We start from the raw sequence: 21,444 nt of genomic DNA, 5'->3' as shown, positions 1-21,444 counted from the left end.
CTGGAGTCGTGTGGATTATTTTGATGCACCCTAAATATGCATTTTGGAACGTCAAAAAAATGGAGGACATTCACTTGCATTGTTTAAAGGAGGAGGCCTGAAATGAAATCCTAAAAGTCTTAAATTCTGTTTTGATGAAGAAAGAAACTCAGATACATCTTGGATGGCCTGAGGGTGAGTAAATTATCAGCAAATTTTCATTTTGGGGTGAACTATTCCTTTAAGGAGTATTGTTAGGCAACATGTAGTGGAGTTTACAGTTGCAGAAAAACGCAGCGACTTGCTGCATTAATATAGAATTTAAATTGTGCATTTATTGGCTATTTTACAATAGCTATGAATGTGCCTCCAATTAGAGTTTATAGTTGGAACTATCCATTCTGTTTTATAATGTTAGATTTACTATTTTGCATCTTTTGTTTCGAAGTAAAATTAATAGATACTGTATATTCTATAAGTGTATATAAGTCTATATATAAATTTCTGTTCGCTTGATTTTGAGCAGTACATACTGTATGCTGTCAACATGAAATAAGGTTTTCGTCAACCGCCCATCCATGGTCATGGCATAAACAAAACAAAGTTTTTTTTTTTTTTTTTTTTGTGCATGCATACTAAGATGGATCATTATTTATTTTATTTATTTTTTAAGTAAAAGGATACATACATCCCCAAAAATCGGAAGCCAGTGCAAATGGAATGATGACTTACTATTTGCTTGTTCTCACCTATGTTGCACAGCACTAACCAGTGTGTTTACTTCCATTTGTGCCTTTTATGTGCTAGCTGTGTTCTACTGTTTTTTATTTATATCTTTTTATCTATCTCCCTTTTGCCCCCTTTTCTGTCTCTCAACCATAGAGATTCAGAATTTCCAAAGAGCGTCTTTTTATGATGTCTCTAGTCTCCATGAATCGCCAGGTGAAGGTATACGATGCTATAGGTCTTTGCTTACCAGCGCATTGTGTACTTTCAAATGCTCCCATGGCTTGTAGACCTGGGCCCTGGTCCCTCTAGCTCGCTAACTTTAGGGTTAGCTGGATTCATTTGAAAGGAAGCTTGACTTGGCTGATTCAATAGGATGCCCAAACTGACCATGAGTTATGATTGCATGAAAAATGAAAGCATGTGCATAGTGATTTAGTTCACAATACTTACACTGCAAAACAGGACATTTACAGCATGATCTGGGTAACTCAAAGTGCTAGCTACAAGGATTTAGGGCCCTGTTTGTTTCTTGATTTATTTTCAGCAATTTTGAACTCTTTACAGTGCCCTCTATAAGTATTTTCCTTATAACTTAATAGGTTATCTCTAACAAGTATTCAACAACATTAGTATAAAATGATTGAGCGTGTTTACATGCATGATCTGATTAAGCTTAATAAGCCAACAATGTGTGTGGTCATGTAAACGCCTGAAACGTTTTTCCTTATTAAATGGTTAAGGAAAAAAAACATTGCCACACATAGATTTTACATAGCCCATTACCCTGATTTTGTGTTGTACGTAAACTGCTTTCATACAGAATTATCCAATGTCTGCAGTTGTTGTGCACATGCCTGTTTATGTTTTGATGTTAAAAGCAGAGAATTATACGATTATTTCAAATCTTATCTGGTTTTCTTAAATAAGCTGATTTATGGTAGTTATCAATGTGTTGTTTTGCATGTAACAACGCTCATTATTAAATCTGGACCTATTATTGAGGAGCATTGTCAGTCCATGCAGTGTTGAAGAAGGCCATTTTAATAGATTAGCAGGTGAATCTCACAAAACCTGAGAACATGTCTGGGTCAAAGTTCACAGCAAAATAATGTATATTTCTCTTAATGAAGAAAATTAAGCCTATTTTTAAGGAAATGTAAGATGTTTTGATTGAGAAAAAAAACTCTAAGTAAAACGTATGAAATATTGGTCCTGAAAATAGGCTTCATGTTCTTTAAGGAAAACAGTCAATGGTCTGTTCCAAAACCTAGTGAGCTGCCTCCGGAGGTAGCACTTTAAGACATTTTAGGCATGCTCCGATGTGAAGACTGTTCCAAAAGGTAGGTATCTTAATTATGCTGCCTCCCAAGATTTGGCTAAATTCTACATTTTGGCCAAATTCTAAAGTAGTACTGTATGTACGCTTCCCTGGGTAGGTGATCCCAGAATGCACCATGATGAGCTCGGTGGGAAAATAAATCCAAGATGGTGGACAAAGTAAAAGAAATTTGTCTTATGAATATACTTATACTCACCTACTACTTTATTATGAACACTTGTGCACTTACCTATTCATGCAATTATCTAATCAGCCAATCAAGTGGCAGCAGTGCAATACATAAAATCCTGCTGATACAGGTCAGGAGCTTCACTTAATATTCACATCAACCATCAGAATAGGGAAAAAAAGATGATCTCAGTGATTTCGACCGTGGCATGATTTTTGGTGCCAGAATGGCTTGTTTGAGTATTTCTGTAACTGTTGATCTCCTGGGATTTTCACGCACAACAGTCTTTTAGAATTTACTCAGAATGGTGCCAAAAACAAAAAAACATCCAGTGAGCAGCAGTTCTGTGGACGGAAACTAATTGTTGATGAGAGAGTTAAACAGGAAATGGCCAGACTGGTTCGAGCTGACAGAAAGGCTACGGTAACTCAAGATACCCCTCTGTACAATTGTAGTGAGCAGAATAGCATCTCAAAATGCGCAACATGTCGAACCTTGAGGCGGATGGGCTACAACAGCAGAAGACCACGTTGGGCACTTTATTAGGACCATAGCATTCCTAATAAAGTGGTTGGTGAGTATATAATCCATTCAGTACTGAAAAGTATAGATAAATTTTTTTATATATATATATATCATAGAAAACTATTTTACCACAAATGTGTGCGTGCTATGCGTATTTGTGCTCATTAGAGTATAGTGTCATTCTTCTCACATCACCTGTATTGAAATCCGTAGTGAGTCGAGTCTCCCATGCGCTGTGCGTGAGGAGCACTATTTGAATGACGGGTGAAGTTGCCGCCTATGTATAGAGCATTCGTATTCACTTATGAGGCTCCATTACAGTTAATATGCGGCCATAGAAGACAGCTGCCTATGTAGGCAGGAGACTGCGAGGCAGCTCACCAAGTTTTAGAACAGACCCGTAATTCTGGGGTGAAATATGACCTGGACATGTTTTCATAAAATCCATCCAAACACCCAATGCAGCTTGGATTTCAGCAGACAGTATGTGTGGTAATGTGGGCATGCCCTTGCTCTTCTCAGTCAGACGAATTTGTTTTAAGTTTCAGCCTTTTGATAGGCCGTGTGAGGGAGCTGGAGTTTGGGTGAGGGGTGGAGGAATTCTGTAGTGTCTCCGACAGGGAACTTGGAACAATACAGGTCTTGTTTCATTGGAATCCGAATGACTCGCTCAGTCCTGTGCCAGTCAACACTGACAGCTGAGTAGATTCTTCAAAGTATTGCAAGTCACATCAGTGGCCCCCATTATGAAAAAACATAAGTAGTTATAGTATAAGCAGATCTTAAGATCTGCATTTACAAAGATAATGATTACAAGCAAATTTGTTATTCTGTAACATATAGAGATGTAGCTTTAGCCTCCATTGATTTAAAACTAATCAGTGGTTTTTGATTACTAAAACAGTATGTTCAATTAGGTGAAGGTTTAATGTTCAACAAAAGTAAAATAATTTGCACTATTTGTATGGTGGAATTTAACCATCATTGATGCTCAACAAGTGAAAAATCACAATGTATGTGTTGACGTGTTCGATATGAGGTTCATGATTCAATTTAAGCTCGATTCTATATAACAAATTATAAAAATAGTTTAATTTGTATTTTTATTATAATTTCTTATCAGAATAAAATTTTCTAATACAAGTTTAAATAATTCCGAGTTTCTCATATATCTTTCTCAATAAAAAGAAAAAAAAAAGATCACAAACAAATGAACTTTAAAAAATAGTTTGCTACATTCAGGCTGATCAGATGCAGGACAAGCATTATGACTGGACAGAACATGCCCTGAAAAATATGACAGGTTGCTATCAAAACTCCTCAATCAGTGCTTTTCCTGCATTGAAAAGTTATATGAAAAAATGATATGAAATTCATCTTTCTTTTGGCACTTTATAAGCGCTAAATATGCTTCTTATATGGAACGCGGATGCGCGCGGGGTGATTGAAGATTGAAGGTTGAAGATTTAATGTGGTTTCAAGTGCATGTTGTATGATCCACCGAGAATTACTCGTGCAATTGATGCACTCTGCTCTATCCTCATGTATCTCTGGAACACACAGGTGCCGAATATTATGACCTCTGAGTTACTGTCATTAAGTTGAATTAAATTGTTTGACAACTAGCACTTAACATCTTCCATACAGTCCAAAAGATGATTCATAGTTGTTTTCATCAATTTTCAGAGGGAGATATAATTGTGTATCATCAGCATATAGATGATAGGAAATGTCGGTTGTCTACAGAGAGTTCCTTGAGGCCGCATGTTCAAAGAAAATAATATTTGACCCAAAATAGAGCTTGAGGAAGGCCATATTTTAAAGCAACAGAGGAGGATACAGGGTTTCCAATTTTCACAAATTATTTTCCAAATAGGAGTGAAACCATTTCAGTGCATTCCCTCGAATGCCAACTTCCCTATCAAGGCGGTCAAGAAGAATCGAATGATCAACAGTGTCGAAAGCGGCACTTAAGTCCAACGTAATTTAAGAGAGCAGACTCAGTGCTGTGAAAGGGTCTAAAACCTGACTGGAATTTATCCAAGATATAATTTTCAAATAAAAAGGGGGAAAGCTGAGTCAAGACAACCTTGTCTAAAATTTTGGATAAAAACGGCAACTTTGAAATTGATCAGAAATTACTTAAGAGCACTGTTTGGGGGACAAAAATCTACTTTTCGAGCATCATGCATACAAATTGCTGGTCCTAATAAATTAAAAATAGGCCTATTTTTCTTTTCATTTTTTCCCCCTTTTTTCTAATTGAATGGAAATTAATGTCTTAAAATTGGCCTCGATTTCTTTAATTTGATTTTGGGGTGAAACATGATTCAGGCATGAGACAGGTTTTGTGAGATTCACCCTGCCAGTGAGATGATTTCTTAATTTGAAGCTGAATGATTTCTTTTGCAGCTTGTGCTTGTTTTTAGATGTAATCTTACCTTCGGCACTCTTCATCTATTTCATGTCTCCATTTGCCTTGCCCTGGTCATGTTTGCATAGTTGGTCCAATGGCTCTTGAATTGGCTGTCTGAACTTGTGGCATTGAGTCAAAATACACTGTTCTACTTTGTAAAAGTTATTTTTTGTTTGCTTTTGGGAAATAATGCTTTAGATGATTAAAGCCCTGAACGAATCAAAGGACCATTGCTTTAAATTCTCTTTGTAAACAAGCAAATAAACACAGCGTATTTTGACCTTGACCTTCTGCTTGGTGTTGTTGAAATATAGCTTTAGTTGTAGATTTCCCTTGTTCATATTCACATTGTTTGGCTGTACTGCGAGACTGTTCTTTATTTATATTCTGTAGCATTGACTGGAGAACAACCTAACTGATCTTTCTTTCTCGCTTTTCATGGCAGTGGATCGTATTGTTGGTTTGGACCAAGTGGCAGGAATGAACGAGACTGCGTTTGGAGCCACATATAAGACCAAGAAGGGCATGTTCCGTACTGTGGGTCAGCTCTATAAAGAGTCTCTTACAAAACTGATGGCCACACTCAGGAACACCAACCCCAACTTTGTCCGCTGTATCATCCCCAATCATGAGAAAAGAGTAAGTTACATGTAGCACCTCCGATTTTCATATGGCATGGTTCTTTAAAAAGTAAAAATGACCAATAGTTATAAAGGCCATGTGTTGTAGTTATCCTAATAATTGTCACATTTATTGTGGCTATAGCATGCTTGGACATAAACCAGTTGTGAACTATGATTAGAGTGTTTCAAATGGTCATACACTTCATTGCTTTTCCCTCTCTTCTCTGTTAGGCTGGTAAACTGGAGCCCCACCTGGTTCTAGATCAGCTGAGGTGTAATGGGGTTCTAGAAGGGATCAGGATCTGCAGACAGGGATTCCCCAACCGTATTGTCTTCCAAGAGTTTAGACAAAGGTTTGTTTCAGATATCTTTTTATCAATAATTAGAAATCTTGTTATCTTTTAAGAGAAGAGGACCACTTTACCTCTTTAGTTGCAGTGTCAATATTCAGTAATTGTATTTTGCCAGTGATAAAATTATTCTGAATCTATTTTCCCCTCCTAGATATGAGATCCTCACTCCCAGTGCAATCCCCAAAGGTTTTATGGATGGCAAGCAGGCTTGTGAAAGAATGGTGAGGTTTATTTTATTTATTTTGTCATTCTCAGTTGACTGGCAAAACAGGTTAGCCATTCCTTTTCAATCAGATAACATGCTGTTTCATATGGAGGACCAAAGTACTCAAATTGAAATAAATTAATTAATGAGTAAATACATTCATAATTATATGTACCAATGTGTTGTGTGATGTTCAATGAAAATATAACAGTTATTGTTTGAAACTTTCCATAATAAAAATAACTTTAAATAATAATTATAGGCTTAATTTCTGAATGACAGCCAATGGAGGAATCCTGCATTTCTGATCCCCAATGTGCCTAAAGACCTTTTTTATAATAATAAAGTTTAGAAATAATTTTTTATAGTACATTGAAAAAGTAAAATATTACAAAATAAACAGGCATGTTAATGTATTGATTTATCTTTTATTTCATTTTGAGTTGGCCATCTGATAGAATGTTTTCATATGATGTCTAATGTGGAAAAAGAGCATGTGCTAAATATTACCTAGTATCACTAATTAACATCCTGATCTGTAGATCAGAGCATTGGAGCTTGACCCAAACCTCTACCGGATCGGTCAGAGTAAAATCTTCTTCCGCACTGGAGTTTTAGCACACCTGGAAGAAGAGCGAGACCTGAAAATAACAGACATCATCATCTACTTTCAGTCAGTCTGTCGAGGATACCTGGCTCGCAAGTGAGTCCAAATACAGACACCCGAAGTAATGTTGAAGCTATTGCCATTTTAAGACAAGAAATAACACAATATTTGAAATGTAATCCTATGACACTTTGTGAATGAATGAACTGTTCTGTGGTTGTTCCTCAGAGCCTTCGCTAAAAAACAACAGCAGCTCAGTGCTTTAAAAGTGCTCCAGAGAAACTGCGCCGCCTACCTGAAACTACGCCACTGGCAATGGTGGAGACTCTTCACCAAGGTTGATTTCAGTTCTTAAAAGAGGCCGTTTACCTAAATGTTCAAGTTATTTGATTAGCTTTTGTGTATATCTCTGTGAAATGTATCTTTGTCTGTGTGGTTTTATGAGAAACCGACTATAACGGTTATAATATGTCTGTGCTTATGGGTATGTTTAGCTTTCTATTGAGGCATGTATTATTGTGTTTGCAGGTGAAACCCCTCTTGCAGGTGACCCGTCAGGAAGAGGAGATGCAGGCCAAGGATGAGGAGCTTGTTAAAGTGAAGGAGAGGCAGGTGAAAGTGGAGAACGAGCTTGTGGAAATGGAGCGAAAACACCAGCAGGTTAGCAATCTCAAACACTCAACCTGATCACTCTGTTATATAATTCTGCATATCAGATTATTATCAGTAAAATTAACTGTTTGTTACAACGGATTGTTTTACCGGCCCTAAAATTTTATTTGGATGAGCCATATTCAAGTCAGTGTAAAATAGTAGATATAAGCACACATGGCATAAGTGTTGGTTATTGTGATCATTATCATTAAAAAGTAATTAACATTGCAATATATTACAATGTAATTTATTGAAAGTTGGTATTACTCCACTTTTTGTATAACAAAACGGCTTTACCCAGGTAAAATCCTGCGATGCCTACGATCTTCTCCAGCCTGACCTTGTCAACCAAATTGAATCCCAAAAATGTTATGGAATGTAGAAATGGACATATAAGATCTTTATGATGTTTCCTTCAGCTCTTGGAGGAGAAGAACATCTTGGCAGAGCAACTGCAGGCCGAGACGGAATTGTTTGCCGAAGCAGAAGAGATGAGGGCTCGTCTGGTGGCTAAAAAACAAGAGCTGGAGGAGATCCTTCATGACCTGGAGTCTCGTGTGGAGGAGGAAGAGGAGCGGAATCAGTCTTTGCAGAATGAGAAGAAGAAAATGCAGTCGCACATACAGGTGAAGACTTTACTGGGGAAATATAATCTTGGATCCACTATAGACTCTAAAATATGGCTCTAAGTGACAAGGAAGTGTAAACTCATATCTAACATAGAAAAGATCCTGTCACTTCTGAGTTGGAATAAGGAATGTGGTACACAAGAGCAATGTATAGCAAATTAGGTAAACAATTAGCTAATGGAATCGAACATTATTACACTCTTGCTGTCCATAAGCCAAATGTTTTCATGTGTCTTTGTCTATCCTAACAGGACTTAGAGGAACAGCTGGACGAAGAGGAGGCTGCACGACAGAAACTTCAGCTGGAGAAGGTGACAGCTGAAGCTAAAATTAAAAAGATGGAGGAGGATATTCTGCTGTTGGAGGACCAGAACTCCAAATTCCTGAAGGTCAGTACAGGCTTCAGACTGTTTAAAAACAACAAGCGCCATGTTTTTGCATTAATAATAATAATAATAGCTTTTTTACAAGACAAATGATCAGGCAAATGCATCCATCTGCCAACAGGGTTTCATTAAATAAAAAACGAAAAATACTTATAAATTTCTTTGGCCTTTACAGAAAGATGTGTGTTTGGCAGCTGTTTTGGCTAAACCTAAACTCTTTCCTCTCTCCCTGTCCTTCAGGAAAAGAAACTCCTGGAAGACCGTGTCAGTGAAATGACCTCCCAGCTGGCTGAGGAAGAGGAGAAAGCCAAGAACCTTGGCAAAGTCAAGAACAAGCAAGAAATGATGATGGTAGACCTGGAAGGTGAGGAAGGGGTTGAATCTAGCTATTTTTTTATTATTCTGAAAGGTACGTAGATGGAACACTCTTTGCGACTTGTCAAATGCAGGTAAAGGATTGGTTGTGTTTGTGTTGGCGTGTTTGATTCTCAGAGCGTCTGAAGAAGGAAGAGAAAACACGGCAGGAGCTTGAGAAAGCCAAGCGAAAGCTGGATGGTGAGACCACAGACCTACAAGATCAGATAGCTGAGCTGCAGGCCCAAATCGAGGAACTCAAGATCCAGCTGGCCAAGAAAGAAGAGGAACTACAAGCTGTACTGGCCAGGTGAATCTCTGACCAACCAGGAGCACATCAAAAGAGAGGAAGGAAAAGAAGTTTACTCTTAACAGGGGGAGAAAATGTTCTTTTGGAGCAAAAATAGTTTGGCTATCATGTAGCTGACCGTGTCTAAACAATAGCTTATGTTAGGATGAAATTAATTGGCATATTAGTCACGGAATGTTTATTTCTTGGCCTCTGGGTTTGTTTACTTTGGCCAATTGTGAAGAATTTCAGGTCAAATGAGAACATAAGACTAATCTGTGCATATAAAAAAAATCTGATTTGGGCCCCTTTCAACTGCTGTGTGAATGTTGAAGGAACTTGACTAGCCCCACCACAATGCCTGACCTCACTGATGCATTTACATAATAACACCTATTCAATTTAATTCTAAACAGGCCTGTTTAATTCAGAGTATCATGTGAAACAAATTACATATGTTATTTAGTTGTTGTTTTTTCAATGCTACAAAAGTGTTATTTGTGTTCCCAAATTATCTTTATCTTTTGATAAGATTGGTATGTGTTCCACAGAGGTGATGAGGAGGTTGCTCAGAAGAACAATGCCCTGAAGCAGGTGCGGGAGCTGCAAGCCCAGCTAGCTGAACTGCAGGAAGATCTAGAGTCTGAGAAAGCAGCCCGAAACAAAGCGGAGAAACTCAAGAGAGATCTGAGTGAGGAGCTGGAGGCTCTAAAGACTGAGCTGGAAGACACCCTGGACACCACTGCTGCTCAACAGGAGCTGAGGTACAAGAGTTTGCTCCACGAACTAAATAAAGTCTACGCACTTGTTCAGCTTTCCCAAAAATAAAAGAAAAAGGGGTAGTTTTAATCTGTGTTCAGTAAAAAAATAAATAAAAAAAAGACCTGGAAGATAATTAATATTTTTTAAGTATTGAATATAATCAAGTAGTTATGTTGAAAACAAGGATGCTGCGTTTAGCGCACATGCTCCACACACATTGAGCCGCAGTGCTCATGAATGATGGTTTTAGTACAGCCTGCGACATGTCCTGATCCCATTCCCTTCACCTTCCACTAGTGTCCTGTTACTAGTCACTCCCTCTGTCTAATACAATAGCAAAAGCCCAATAAAGAATCCTGTTATTTAGTTTAGTTAGTTTGTAAATTTGTCCAATGTGTTTGAGTGATTTGGAATCATAGTAATACTACCACAAATTGGGCCTTTATAGTAATTTAAATAGACAGCCATTAAATTCATATTATGAATTGACTTCAGCACTCCATTTTGTATAAAGGACCAAACGAGAGCAGGAGGTGGCAGAGCTAAAGAAGGCCATTGATGACGAAACGAGAAACCATGAGTCTCAGATCCAGGAGATGAGGCAAAGGCACGGCACCGCTCTGGAGGAGATCTCTGAGCAGCTGGAGCAGGCCAAGAGAGTAAGCCACTTAGATACTGAGTAAATTACTCATTACTGTGGGGAGGGATTTCAGTTCTAATGTCTAGATTGGAAAGCTGTTGGTCGGCCGGTGTAAGAATGATGAGTTTGGAATTAATTGCCTTATTCATTGAGTTAATACGGTCTCCAGTTAACACAGTTAAGGGACAATCTGGCTCTCTCTCACACTTTCTGTCTGTATACATCAGGTTAAGACAAATCTGGAGAAAAACAAACAGACATTGGAGAGTGATAATAAGGAGCTGGCCAGTGAGGTGAAAAGTTTGCAGCAGACCAAGTCTGAGTCTGAACACAAGAGAAAGAAACTAGAGGCTCAGCTACAGGAGTTCATGGCCCGCTTCAGCGAAGGAGAGAAGGTTAAAGGAGAACTTTCAGACCGCTCCCATAAACTACAGGTCAGTGTCATTACGTTCATAAACCACTGATCATTGCAGGCGCACACCCTGTCACAAATTACAGATCAGTGCTGTTACAGTTTAAAGAGAAAAAAAACTTAGAGGTGCTAAATTTGCTCTCAGAGAGTGACATTCTCAACAAAGTGCACTGAAAAATGGTCCCTAGATTAATCAGTACATTAGTTTTATACCATTTAATGAACTTATTATCTACAACTTTTTTTTTTCATTTGTTGTAGGCGGAACTAGATAATGTTTCTGCTCTTCTGGAAGATGCTGAGAAGAAGGGAATCAAATTGGCCAAAGACGCTTCCAGCCTTGAGAGTCAGCTGCAGGACACTCAGGTAACTTCTCTCTGCAAACAGACAGTGAATGAAACTGGCACGGTTTAATTGTTGAAACTGCAACAGGCAATGTACATTTTCAATAAAAAAACAATGGATTTTGAGCTGTTAGAGAGGTGAGAGCGACAGATGTGGTGAAGAGTCGTGATTGTTTAGAATTGTTTGCGTGTAGGAACTGCTTCAAGAGGAAACGCGGCAGAAACTGAACCTGAGCAGCTGTATCCGTCAGCTGGAGGAAGAGAAGAACAGCTTGCTGGAGCAGCAGGAGGAAGAAGAGGAGGCACGTAGGAACCTGGAGAAACAACTGGCAACCCTACAAGCTCAGGTACACGCAATCACTCCATATGCTTAAATGAGAACACAGTTTGTGTCTGTTCATATCAGCATCAATGCTTCAGTTGACACACTACATTCATTAATATTGCATGTTATTTTGGTAGTTTACCTTAGATCCTCACAAAAGGCTGTCATGTTTGTTTGTATTTTTGCCAAATCCCTGAAAACTTCCCCACAAAGGGACAGTGGTGTGATTAATATTTTTCATGCCAGATTATGAATGAATATTGACAGCTAATCATTTGAAAGCTTTAGTACCTCAAGATTTAATATCTTGAAATAATTTTGCACTCAATAGTTACAGCATAGGTATTATTGAGAATTTTGGTCTGTAATTTTCAGGATTATGCTGAATGGAAATAAGATTTGAAGAGGAATTCCATAAACCTTCAGAATGGTTGTAAAAATAAACATTTAAAAGATACATAATACGACATATTGAGTTGTGGTGCTCATTTGATTCCAGCTCGCATCATGTCCTGATCTAATTCCAACCCTTTTCTCCCCATCATATCATGACCTCTCCACTATCCTGTCAAGAAAAACTGTAAAAAAGGCCAAACCACACACTTCTGCACTGTTCTATGTCATTTTATAGCACAAGTAGTATATTAACACTGAAAATGCAACAAAAAGAAGTGTACTATAAGTACCCGGATGATTCACTTCTTCAACCAACAAAACGGAGTGTGAATGTTGGGCACTTCATGCAGCAAGCCTTGAGTGCTGCATGTACATAGCGGAAGGGGCAGAGTAACATGGCTGCGTCGCTGGTCTGACAAAATAATTGTAAATAATGAAGAATTTAGCAACTAGTGAAACTTCAGGGAAGACAGCACCTTACAAATGTTAGTTATGTATGCTATGTGAATATGCATGTTGTTTGAGATACAAGTGTTGAACTAAGGCTGGTTAATGCAACAACACGTCACATGCGGTTGAAGTGTAATTTCCGTCAGCTGTTAAATGGCAAATGCTTCTGTGTAGTAAAGCATTAAGTGTTTCATTTGGGACGATATTACATCTTGAAAATTCATACACTACACGGCTGAGTGCATAGTGTACATTGTCAATGTGTAGTGTATAGTTTGTCATTCCCAAACTGTCCCAACACAGCTCAGGTCTCCTCTGTAAATCTCCATTTTCTTTCAATAGCTTGTAGAGACCAAGAAGAAGCTGGAGGATGATGTGGGAACCCTGGAGGGTCTTGAGGAGGTCAAGAGGAAGCTACAGAAGGACATGGAGGGGGTGAGTCAGAAACTGGAAGAAAAGGTCATCGCTTATGACAAGCTGGAGAAAACCAAGAACAGACTGCAGCAGGAGCTTGATGACCTCATGGTGGACCTGGACCACCAGAGACAGATCGTCTCAAACCTAGAGAAGAAACAGAAGAAGTTTGACCAGGTATGAATTGGTTTTGGTTAACTATTTTTAAGGCTTGTTCATTTAGAATATTTTTGAATACTGATATAAAGCATTTATCAGTAATTAAATAAGTGTATTCACGCAAAGCATTTCTGACAAACGTGACAGATGCTGGCAGAGGAGAAGACCATCTCGGCACGTTATGCTGAGGAGAGGGACCGTGCTGAGGCCGAGGCCAGAGAGAAGGATACCAAAGCTCTGTCTATGGCCCGGGCCCTGGACGAGGCTCTGGAGGCTAAAGAGGAATTTGAGAGGCTCAACAAGCAGCTCAGAGCTGAGATGGAGGACCTGATGAGTTCCAAGGATGATGTAGGCAAGAATGTAAGTGTGTGTCAACATGAAACACCATTTGCAACCCATATTACTTCAGTAATGTAACATTTCCAAGTGAAACAGGATATTCAACTAGAAAAAATATGGATAGTGACAAGTGGGCATTTCATACCAGAATGGGGTCAGACCTGAATGCAACATGTGATTTGAAAGGAGGGTACTAGTGATGTTAGATGAGCAAGATTTTGGACCAATGAGATTTCACTGTGTGCTGTGCTACAAAGTGTGCCACAATGAAAAGAAACCAAGTGATTTAAAAAATGTTGCTTGTTGACTAAATCAGATTAATGTGGAAGACATGGATCTAATGCTTGCCGCTTTGTGTTGCGACTGGTTAGGACACAGTTTAGACCGCAGAAAATCTTTCAGTGGGTGCTATTTATTTTTTATTCCTTTTCTTTCCACCTGTAATCTGTAGGTCCATGAGCTGGAAAAATCCAAACGCACTCTGGAGCAGCAGGTGGAGGAAATGCGCACGCAGCTTGAAGAGCTGGAGGATGAACTACAGGCCACAGAAGATGCCAAGCTGCGCCTGGAGGTCAACATGCAAGCCATGAAAGCCCAGTTTGACCGAGACCTTCAGGCCAGAGATGAGCAGAATGAGGAGAAGAAGAGAGCGCTGGTCAAACAGGTTGGTGGAGTTTACTGTTCAGACATTTTGTGGACAGATTTCTATCAATAATTATTGCTTAGTTCACATGCAAAAATTGCAACTGCAATTTAACTTATACTAATAATCTCTACATTAAAACATTTGAGAAATACAGCATCAAGTTTGCAATTATTTGTATGGCAATTAATTAATCAGCTAAAATGTAATTATAACGACAGCCCTAATGACAAGCTCTAATTGTTATATGAGAGAATCCAAATGTTGTGGCCTTTTTCTTTTTTTCTTTTTTTGGGGGGGGATTTTTTTTTGCCCTTTTTCACCCAATTTGGATTGCCCAGTTCCCAGTGCGCTTTTTAAGTCCTCATGGTCGCGTAGTGATTCGCCTCAATCTGGGTGGCGGAGGATGAATCCCAGTTGCCTGAGACCATCAACCTGCGCATCTTATCACGTGGCTTGTTGAGCGCGTTGCCACGGAGACATAGCGCATGTGGAGGCTTCACGCCATCCACCGCGGCATCCGCACTCAACACACCACGCGCCCCACCGAGAACGAACCACATTATAGCGGCCACGAGGAGGTTACCCCATGTGTCTCTACCCTCCCTAGCAACCAGGCCATTTTGGTTGCTTAGGAGACCTGGCAGGAGTCACTCAGCATGCCCTGGGATTCGAACTAGCGAACTCCAGGGGTGGTAGCCAGCATCTTTTATCACTGAGCTACCCAGGCCCCTGTTGTGGCCTTTTGACCCATGAGCCCTGCTCTCTCAGGTGCGTGAGATGGAGGCGGAGCTTGAAGATGAAAGGAAACAGAGAGCTCTCGCTGTAGCAGCCAAGAAGAAACTGGAGATGGACCTGAAAGATATGGAAGCACAGATCGAGGCTGCAAACAAGGCCCGTGATGAGGCCATCAAACAACTGCGCAAACTCCAGGTAAAACATTAAAATGGTGCAGTTCACACATGCAAACTTTCAGTTTGTTGATCAGTGAAATGACTTTTACAATAAACACAAAACATTTATCTTCATAAGCACTTAATAGCTGAAATGCATTAGAAAAAAATATATTCTCTTGCCTTCATTAAAAAAAACTTTTAGGCCACAATAATTAGTGTAGATACAGTATATTCCTGTGCTTCTAACAACTTGGCATGTCTGTTTTCAAACCAGGCCCAGATGAAGGACTACCAGCGGGAACTGGAGGAGGCGCGCACCTCTCGTGATGAGATCTTTGCTCAGTCTAAGGAGAATGAGAAGAAACTCAAGAGTCTTGAGGCTGAGATTCTGCAGCTGCAAGAGGTGAGCCAGCACCACAAAGCCTAAAATACACTGCTGTAAAAACCTTACTGTTTGAGTTAATTTCCGTCCAATAAATGATCTTATTTATTCCATAATCACTTTTGGACTGGGAAACATTTCTCTGCTCCAGGCAATCTGTTTTTTTTGTGTTTTTTTTACTGTTATAATCAAGATGGTTAGTTAGAATGAGACTGAACTTAGGTCTTGAATCTATCTCCAATTATGATTCATATGTGTTTTTAGGACCTGGCATCTTCAGAGAGAGCCAGACGACACGCTGAACAGGAAAGAGACGAGCTTGCAGATGAGATTTCCAACAGCGCTTCTGGAAAGTGAGTCATTTTGCTGGAAAGTGGTTCTGGTGGAACTTAATAGGTTGGCTATATACTGGCGGCCAAAAGTTTGGAATAATGTACAGATTTTGCTGTTTCGGAAGGAAATTTGTACTTTAATTCACCAAAGTGGCATTCAGCTGATCACAAAGTATAGTCAGGGCATTACTGATGTGAAAAACAGCACCATCACTATTTGAAAAAAGTCATTTTTGATCAAATCTAGATAGGCCCCATTTCCAGCAGCCATCACTCCAACACCTTATCCTTGAGTAATCATGCTAAATTGCCAATTTGGTACTAGAAAATAACTTGCCATTATATCAAACACATCTAAAAGCGATTTAGTTCATTAAATGAAGCTTAACATTGACTTTGTGTTTGTTTTTGAGTTGCCACAGTATGCAATAGACTGGCATGTCATAAGGTCAATATTAGGTCAAAAATGGCAAAAAAGAAATGGCTTTCTCTAGAAACTCGTCAGTCAATCATTGTTTTGAGGAATGAAGGTTATACAATGCTTGAAATTGCCAAAAAACGGAAGATTTCATACAAAGGTGTACACTACAGTCTTCAAAGACAAAGGACAACTGGCTCTAACAAGGACAGAAAGAGATGTGGAAGGCCAGATGTGCAACTAAACAAGAGGATAAGTACATCAGAGTCTCTAGTTTGAGAAATAGACGCCTCACATGTCCTCAGCTGACAGCTTCATTGAATTCTACCCGCTCAACGCCAGTTTCATGTTCAACAGTAAAGAGAAGACTCAGGGGTGCAGGCTTTATGGGAAAAATTGCAAAGAAAAAGCCACTTTTGAAACAGGAAAACAAAAAGAAAAGGTTAGAGTGGGCAAAGAAACACAGTCACTGGACAACAGATAATTGGAAAAGAGTGTTATGGATCTTAACCCCATTGAGCTTTTGTGGGATCAGCTAGACTGTAAGGTGCGTGAGAAGTGCCCGACAAGACAGCCACATCTATGGCAAGAGCTACAGGAAGTGTGGGGTGAAATGTCACCTGAGTATCTGGACAAACTGACAGCTAGAATGCCAAAGATCTGCAAAACTGTCATTGCTGCACATGGAGGATTTTTTGATAAGAACTCTAATGTAGTTTAAGAAGTTCTGAACAATTTTATTTATTTTTTTTTAGTAATTTTTCACGTTATTAATGTCCTGACTAAACTTTGTGATCAGTTGAAAGCCACTTTGGTGAATAAAAGTACCAATTTCTTTCCATAAGAGCAAAATCTGTACATTATTCCAAACATTTGGCTGCCAGTGTATGTATAAAGTGGATATTTCTAAATATGTCCCACATTTTATTAATTTGCTCCTGTGTTCATAATTTAATCAAAGGCGAGTTTTATCATTCATTCATGATTGTTTGTGTTCTTTCTTCAGGGCAGCTCTTTTGGATGAGAAGAGGAGGCTGGAGGCTCGTATCGCCCAGCTGGAGGAAGAACTAGAGGAGGAGCAGAGCAATATGGAGCTCTTGAATGACCGCTTCCGCAAGACCACAATGCAGGTGCAGTGTCGGGGAAGCTACTGGAAAACTGTAGCTTGTGAAGCTACAAAGTTCTCAGAATTTATAATAGTTCAAAAAGGTAGTTTACCTAAACTGTCCAACAAAGGCTAACCAACAAAGTGAATGCTATTTAAGGGGCAACATTTTTTTAAATATCTTGCATTTAATTTATAATTGGTTAATTTTTACTAGGGCTGTCGATTTAACGTGTTAATTCAGTGCGATTAATTATATCAAAAATAAAAAACTTGTTGTCCCTGGACCGTAAGAAGGAAAATTCCTACCATTGGAGCAATTCAAGCTTGAAGTACCACCTGTTATCTCCAGGCGGTAGTAATTGAAATCCTGCTGTATAGGCAACACACATCTTATACAGGGAAGAAAACGAAATTGCCCCCTATCCACTATATAATGCACTATTTCGCCACTCCATTTTGTAGTAGTGTCCGAATTCGTTCCCAAAATTTGTTCACTCATTCTTACCCATAATGCACTCTGATTTCGAGTGTACAGCCGATGTACACTCGCTGATAGCGATCCAAAGTCATACAGATAAATTGAAGAATTTATTATTTATTTATACAGTTGAATTTTTTTATTTTTTTTGCCATTAAAATGCTAAGTGATTTCTTTACTAATTCACTGAGTTGATATTGTTAACTCAGAAGACTGCGCACAGTGGAAATGATTCAAATATTCGGTTATCACATGTACGTATGAATTTGTCTAATAATCAATGGATGTTATTCATAACTTTAGTACTGTATTACAGACGCATGAGTCCACTATACGCACGTCATCTCGGCGCTCAGAAATGCTACCGAGTTTGGATGGGAGAGTGTTAAGATGGTACAAAAATAATAAAAAATAAGTACAATAATGTACACCTTTACAAATGTTTTTATTATTTTTGGCAGTTTTTAGCTCTATTAATATTTTAATCATTATGAAAATATATATTAACGAGTTAAACATGACAAACAGAATGATTTATTGTATATACCATTTTATAAGAATTTTATTGATTGACAGCCCTAATTTTTACATTTTAATTTCTAATTGGTTAATTGTTTAATTTATTTGAAAAGTCAGAGCAGTACTATAACATACAGATTGACAATAAATATAGTTAAAAAAAACAACAACAAAAATTAAGTTGTATAACCAAATTAAAAATATACTGATAAACTTCAGTATTGAACTACATATTTATTTATTTATTTATTTTTAAAAGACAACATAAAATACTGCACAGGGACTTTAGAGTACAATACTGACTGAAGACCCTTGAATTGGTGAATAGTTTTTTGAGGAACAAAGCAATTGCTCTCAAAACTCTGCTCCTGTGAGCTTTGCAAGGTGTATAATAACAAGCCATTTACCCTGTGTTTTTCCCTTGAATTATTTTTTACTGCATTTCACACCTTTGTATCTCGATTATCAGTACAGCTTTACAGAAATTAACTTCAGTATTCAGAATAGAAACAGCCCTTGTGTCTGCATTTTCAGGTGGACACTTTGAACACAGAGCTGACGGGAGAGCGCAGTGCCGCCCAGAAGAGTGAGAACGCCCGTCAGCAGCTGGAAAGGCAAAACAAAGAGCTGAAGGCCAAACTGCAGGAACTGGAGGGATCCATCAAATCCAAGTTCAAGGCCTCTATCGCTGCCCTGGAAGCCAAGATTATTCAGCTAGAGGAGCAGCTTGAACAGGAAGCAAAGTAAGCAATGGATATATAACATTACTGGCACTAACTCTGTCAAGGCAGCAGTGTACAAGTGTATTTGTGCACTTCACAGGGAGAGAGCTGCAGCCAATAAGATTGTACGTCGCACAGAGAAGAAACTGAAGGAGGTGTTCATGCAAGTGGAGGATGAGCGTCGCCATGCCGACCAGTACAAGGAGCAGGTGATTCTAATTCTAATCCAGCTCTGCCTAAATGATTAAATGCAAAGCTGTTCAAGCTGAATTCACAGTCTCAGATATATTGTGCATCAATGTGGAGCAGACTTTATGATGTATGCCGCTAGTGAAACATTTGACTATATTTCCACAATCTATTTCTCTCCCATCCTGTCATTTAAAAGGAAGCTCATAATTCCTGTGTACATTTGATTTAGATGGAAAAGGCAAACTTGCGCATGAAGCAGCTGAAGAGGCAGCTGGAGGAGGCAGAGGAGGAGGCAACTCGAGCAAATGCCTCCCGCAGGAAGCTTCAGAGAGAGCTGGACGATGCCACTGAAGCCAGCGAGGGTTTGAGCCGTGAAGTCAACACACTCAAAAACCGCCTCAGGTAAAACACACACATATTCTCGCTCGATGTCAGCAGTACTACATACATAGATAAGTTAAATGGACGTTGTATGGCCAGGGTCCAAAATGAACACCCGCCAAATGTTGAATGAGTGCAAACTTTGTCTTTTGCAAGTAAACAATTAATGTATAATGTACATTTATAATGGAATTAAAGGAATAGTTCATCCAAAAAATGAAAACAATTCTGTCATACTTTACTCACCATCATGCCTTCTTATGCAAACACACAAGATGTTTTAATGAATATTTTGGCTGGGTAAAAACGTTGATTTTCCGATGCATTGCAAACTTCATTTGAACAATTTCGATATTGATTTTTAAATCCCAAGATTGATCTTTTACTTTATGCGCAACACTCAACAATGCGAGTAAATCACTTGTATATAGTATGTGACCAAATTTCACGCTATGCGACTAGAAAAGTCTAATGATCCACTGGCTGCTAAATGTTCAGATTTCACTCACCAGGGATTGAGTAGTACTGGAGAAGAAGTTTGGCCCCGAGATCCCTTCACTGTTGAGAGTTAAAGTTTGGTTTGACTGAAATGTGAAATGTGTCTGAAGACTAGATCAATGCAATTAATTTGTTGTCCTCTCTGTTCTTTACCGTCAGTTGTTAATCCAAAGAAGAAAAAAGTAAAGCTGTGCACTCTCGTTACTTTCACTCATTTAAAACAAAAGCTTCTGTGAGACTCTGCCTCCATTCTTAGAGAGATGGTACCGATTTATATACATACATATTGATTTAAAAACATTTTTGTAAACTGAAGTAAAATAAATATTGCAAAATAAATGGAGAACTAAAACTAAACTAAATGATAATGATCGTTTTTGTATTCATGGAGCACTCAGTCATCACACTGACCTGTGTGGCTGTGTAGGTGAACGCCTACAGATGGCGATGTGGCGTTTGGTTCTTGGTAGAATCCAGTAGTGTAGTCTAGTGCTAAGAACAATGAGTAGACTTTTACCCATAACTCTTCAATCTACTGAGGTGATGCCACAGACCATTGAGTGAATTTTTTTTCTTTTTTCCCAACAACTGTACAGTCAAAGATTCTCTCTAAATGTGCACGGAGCAACGGGAGTAGGGAGCAACGGGAGTAGGGAGCACTGACCTGAAGGCACAGGCAAGATAGACCAATCAGAACATCTGTTTCGGCCAGATGAGCTTTTTGCTAACTAGTCATAGTTTCCATTAAAATAAAAGTTAAAAAGTTTTCCTTATGATCTTACATTTAAAGGTCTTGCTTATTTTAGATGTAAATAACTCTGGAAGTGCTCTGTTAATTCCTAAACTATAATTACTCAAACTGAAACTAGAATATATAAAAACAAAACCATTAATGAAATTAACTAGAACTGAACTGAAATTTATAACAAATTTGAAAATGCTATTAAAATAAAAAGTAATAAATAAATGCAAAACTAAGAGATAATTTCTTTCATGTGGAAGCAAAATGGAGATACTAAAATATATACCCATATGAATAGGTATCGAATCGGAATCTAATCGAATCAAGAGCTTGTGAATCAAATAAGGAAATCGGAATCAATACCCAACCCTATTGGATAATGCCTCAATTAAAGCTTAGAACAGGACCCAAAAATATTATAAAAGCAGTCCATGTGATTGGTTCATCATATTCCAATTCTTCCAAAGGCATACAATATGTTTTGGTGAGAAACAACCTGAAAATTTGAGTAACTAAATGGGTTTGGAATGATGTGATGGTGAGTAAACGATGATAGAATTTTAATTAAGTGAACTATTCCATTAGCACTAGACAGGATGATAAGAGCCCCAGGAAGGAAACAGAGTGTTTATTTT

General features: G+C 38.6%; 1 protein-coding gene across 4 annotated transcripts in view; it reads left to right on the top strand.

Moving 5' to 3' along the window:
• LOC127449073 (myosin-10-like) overlaps nucleotides 1–21,444 on the top strand; it is a 91,167-nt gene that overhangs the window by 66,335 nt on the left and 3,388 nt on the right. For 2 of the 4 annotated variants that reach the window (XM_051712216.1, XM_051712214.1), the window contains 26 exons: nucleotides 862–927; nucleotides 5,603–5,796; nucleotides 6,012–6,133; nucleotides 6,285–6,354; nucleotides 6,881–7,041; nucleotides 7,174–7,282; nucleotides 7,474–7,605; nucleotides 8,019–8,225; nucleotides 8,480–8,617; nucleotides 8,855–8,978; nucleotides 9,107–9,278; nucleotides 9,809–10,021; nucleotides 10,534–10,678; nucleotides 10,887–11,093; nucleotides 11,333–11,437; nucleotides 11,610–11,762; nucleotides 12,929–13,177; nucleotides 13,307–13,519; nucleotides 13,950–14,162; nucleotides 14,913–15,074; nucleotides 15,312–15,440; nucleotides 15,684–15,772; nucleotides 17,176–17,299; nucleotides 18,809–19,017; nucleotides 19,097–19,205; nucleotides 19,418–19,590. In XM_051712216.1, the coding sequence (XP_051568176.1) occupies nucleotides 862–927; nucleotides 5,603–5,796; nucleotides 6,012–6,133; nucleotides 6,285–6,354; nucleotides 6,881–7,041; nucleotides 7,174–7,282; nucleotides 7,474–7,605; nucleotides 8,019–8,225; nucleotides 8,480–8,617; nucleotides 8,855–8,978; nucleotides 9,107–9,278; nucleotides 9,809–10,021; nucleotides 10,534–10,678; nucleotides 10,887–11,093; nucleotides 11,333–11,437; nucleotides 11,610–11,762; nucleotides 12,929–13,177; nucleotides 13,307–13,519; nucleotides 13,950–14,162; nucleotides 14,913–15,074; nucleotides 15,312–15,440; nucleotides 15,684–15,772; nucleotides 17,176–17,299; nucleotides 18,809–19,017; nucleotides 19,097–19,205; nucleotides 19,418–19,590 (3,988 nt within the window). The remainder of the gene's footprint in view (nucleotides 1–861; nucleotides 928–5,602; nucleotides 5,797–6,011; nucleotides 6,134–6,284; nucleotides 6,355–6,880; nucleotides 7,042–7,173; nucleotides 7,283–7,473; nucleotides 7,606–8,018; nucleotides 8,226–8,479; nucleotides 8,618–8,854; nucleotides 8,979–9,106; nucleotides 9,279–9,808; nucleotides 10,022–10,533; nucleotides 10,679–10,886; nucleotides 11,094–11,332; nucleotides 11,438–11,609; nucleotides 11,763–12,928; nucleotides 13,178–13,306; nucleotides 13,520–13,949; nucleotides 14,163–14,912; nucleotides 15,075–15,311; nucleotides 15,441–15,683; nucleotides 15,773–17,175; nucleotides 17,300–18,808; nucleotides 19,018–19,096; nucleotides 19,206–19,417; nucleotides 19,591–21,444) is intronic. The other 2 variants (XM_051712218.1, XM_051712217.1) reach the window with 1 other exon arrangement.

This window comes from Myxocyprinus asiaticus, chromosome 12 (assembly GCF_019703515.2).
Source record: "Myxocyprinus asiaticus isolate MX2 ecotype Aquarium Trade chromosome 12, UBuf_Myxa_2, whole genome shotgun sequence".
Lineage (NCBI taxonomy): Eukaryota > Metazoa > Chordata > Actinopteri > Cypriniformes > Catostomidae > Myxocyprinus > Myxocyprinus asiaticus.
The sequence above is the reverse complement of the archived record's forward strand: the minus strand, read 5'-3'. Positions and strand labels throughout refer to the sequence as shown.